This window comes from Numida meleagris, chromosome 5, assembly GCF_002078875.1.
Source record: "Numida meleagris isolate 19003 breed g44 Domestic line chromosome 5, NumMel1.0, whole genome shotgun sequence".
Taxonomy (NCBI): Eukaryota; Metazoa; Chordata; class Aves; order Galliformes; family Numididae; genus Numida; species Numida meleagris.
In genome coordinates, this window is record NC_034413.1 from 69,941,876 (window position 1) to 69,945,194 (window position 3,319).

A 3,319-nucleotide genomic window follows, 5' to 3' on the forward strand; every position below is an offset into this window, starting at 1 on the left:
TGAAAAAGAGAAGCTTGTTACATTTGTTTGTTTGGGTTAAAATGAAGGGCTCTATCCAGCTACAGCTCCACAGGCTCGAGGAAGTCACCTTGCACGCACCCGGGCAGCTGAACAGGGAGGACTGTCACAGGTGGGTGTCCTACCTAGAAACATCCCTGGTACCACCTAGGCAGGATTGCAATTAAGGTCACCTCCAGCAATATCATCCCAGAGAGGTGGGGTTTTCCCAGTGGGATGTTTGGGTTTGGGGTTGGGTTTTCTCCCACTGAAGTCAAATATCCCTGAAAGGACAACAACAGATTACAGACACAGCACAGGGAGATGGAGCTGTCGCTTCTCCCAGGGCCACAAGTCTGCTGGTGTCATCTGGATAGAGCCCACGTAACACGAACTGAGCTGTAGAAAGCTCCTAAATTTTTGGATCAGAATGTTAACACTAAAGCCAAGTTTGTTTTAGAAAGGGAGAGATTAACTTGCAGAAACAAATCTATCTATTTTTTAAATTAAAATCAGTGTTCAGTACATAGTTAGAATGTTACTTTATTAAAATATAGGCACAAAGGGGAAAAAAAAATATCTATTTTTAAGGTACCGAGCTAATGATTTCTTGATTGCGTTTGACTCTCTCCATCTCTGGAGTGATTGGTGTTGGGGTCACTTTCCCCACATTTTCTTTGTACAAAACCTATAGGATACAAGGGAGTATCCAAATATCATTAAGGGTGTACTTCCACCACCACAGAAACCACAAACAACCACCTACAACACCAGCTTTTGGGTTATTACGCTTCGAAAGGGTTAGATTTGGGGCCACTGCGATTCCTGAAAGAAGCAACGGTAGTGCCGTTAATCCATTATTAACTGTGTGTAAAAGCAAAAATAGTTACAAGAAATAGTTAAAGAAACTGCAAAGAAACAGTGTCCGTAAAAAATAAAAACATCAGGTCAAACCATTCTAGTTAAATCCTGCTTCAGATGATAGTGTTAAACAGGAGAAATTACAACTTGTTTGCAAGCACAAACTGGGGGGTGTTCATGCTACCTGACGGGTGTTTTTTGAAGAGTTAGGAAGCACAGATAAGTAAAACCACTACTGTGTGTTAAACACACCAGGTCTTTAAGAATTGGTTTCCTGTTAAAGTACCGAGCTAATGATCTCTTGATTGCGTTTGACTCTCTCCATCTCAGGAGTCACAGGGGTTGGGGTGGCTTTCCCTATGTTCTCCTTATATAACACCTATGAGACATAAGAAAGGAGCCAAAAAAGCAACAATGAACTATCAGTTCTCTGGAGGCAAACACAAAGGCATCTTTGTCTTGTATTTCTTATCACAGGGCCAAGGTATTATAGACACGTTTCAAGGTACGCAGCAATATTTTAGTAGAGAAGTAGTGATGACTCAATAGATAAGTACTGTGCAATGAGACTAAAAATACTGTGCCGAGGATGTTATGAATATTTAAATTATAATAAAGTACATCAGCATTGCAGAGAAAATGAAGGAAGTCATTTAGGATTAGAACAGGGCGTTAAAATAAGCCTTAAAACCAGTAAAACTGTATCAAGTTAACACAGTCATTGTAAACCACAGTAAGCCACGGTAAGAAGTGATTGCTTATTTAAATTGCCTTAGAGCTAGGGTCAGCATTATTTTCGAGTCAGTGTCACAACGTCCACTTATTAAAACTGTTAAATTGCTCATTTCAGTGGAGTTAAAGGACACATCTCCTCTTGGCAAAGTACCGAGCTACAGATCTCTTGGTTGCGCTTGACCCTCTCCATCTCTGGAGTGATGGGGGTGGGGGTCCCCGTCCCCACGCTCTCTTTGTACAACACCTGCACAGCGACAAGAAGCATCCAAAAGAAATCAGAGCTCAGAAATAATCACATTCACCACAAAGCCAAATATCTGAGTCTCCTGGATAGCAATCTGCTCTCTTGTGCACTAGAAGCTGCCCTCAAGGCTTGGATTACACACGTAGGGTCTGATGGCAAGACATGCCCGTGCCTTTATCTTAGAGGTACAACAAACCCAACCCAGAAGCCATCACGGTAACACCGAGCAAATGCATTTCCATGGTGGAGGGGAGCTTCTAGGCAGCCCTCGGAGCCTGCTGGAATCCTCCCGATTCCATGACAAGAGCACTACAATGGGAAAGGGATTAAAAAAAAAAAAAAAACCACCACCACAACACACACAAGTATATATTATAAGGAAGTTGAAACAGGGAGCAAAACGGTTAAAGATATTTAGGATCATGTAAATAATTACACGTGTGAAGAAGTGGAATGTAAGTAAGTAACACTGGAAAATACAGTGAAAAAGAAAGGATTTTTTTTAAAAAACTCGATTAAACTGATTACAGGGAAGGAAGGAGTGGAGCCATTCTGTTTTTAATAAAGATTAAAAAGTTCACTTCATGTGGAGTTAAGGGGAGTACATCTTTTCCCCCACAAAGTACCGAGCTAATGTGTTCTTGATTGCGTTTGACTCTCTCAACTTCAGGAGTGACAGGTATCGGGGTCCCTGTCCCCAGCTCCTCTTTGTACAACACCTGTGGGTAACACGGCTGCGTTAAAACACCAAAAGGAACAGGCAAACAACAGCAGCACACAGCTGGCTGGGAAAAGAGACTGAGTGTTAGTCAAGGTTTCCCTGAGCCAAGGCTCGGAATGACAAATTAAAACCGCCCTCAAAACTATGACATACTTTGCAAAGAGTTTGCTTCTCAGGACCTATAAGAGAACCTCTCTGCAATAGTAGATGAAGACTTCCTAAGGGAAGAAGGCCTCAAACACAACTCAAAAATAACAGAGGACTAACTCTGTTTCAGCGACCCATTCCAAAAGCAGCACACACACAGCAGGTTAAACTGTGCTCGTTTTCACTGGTTGGGATTACATCACAAACAGTTTAGTTTTTATAGGGAAAGGAAATAAAATCAGGAGAAAACCCACGCAAGACAATATTGAGGATTGAAGTGATTAACAAAAGGAAAAAAAAATGATATTACTTAAGAGTGAAAAAATTTAAACAGGTGATCAGCGTCAAGAGAAAGGTGGGATCCAGAAGTTAGTATTATCATGAAGACTGCGTGATCAAACCAGAGGAACAAGAATGAAGTAAGTAATGATCATTCAGGAAAAAATCTCAAAGGGAAAAGGAAATTCCTTTTTAAGTTGATTATAAGGGAAAAAGTAACTCTGGGTGTTAAAATTATTTTTAAATTGATCAAAAGGGAATTTTCTTCTATTCAAATGGAAAGATACCGAGCTAATGTGTTCTTGATTGCGTTTGACTCTCTCAATCTCAGGAGT

General features: G+C 40.8%; 1 protein-coding gene across 1 annotated transcript in view; it reads right to left on the reverse strand.

Annotated features, from left to right (window-relative positions):
* The window catches only part of NEB (nebulin), a 124,662-nt gene that overhangs the window by 4,100 nt on the left and 117,243 nt on the right, over positions 1-3,319 (reverse strand). The window contains 5 exon segments of the mRNA XM_021399955.1: positions 593-685; positions 1,145-1,237; positions 1,745-1,837; positions 2,464-2,556; positions 3,272-3,319. The exon segment at positions 3,272-3,319 is cut by the window's right edge and continues 7 nt beyond it. Coding sequence (XP_021255630.1) covers positions 593-685; positions 1,145-1,237; positions 1,745-1,837; positions 2,464-2,556; positions 3,272-3,319 — 420 coding nt within the window.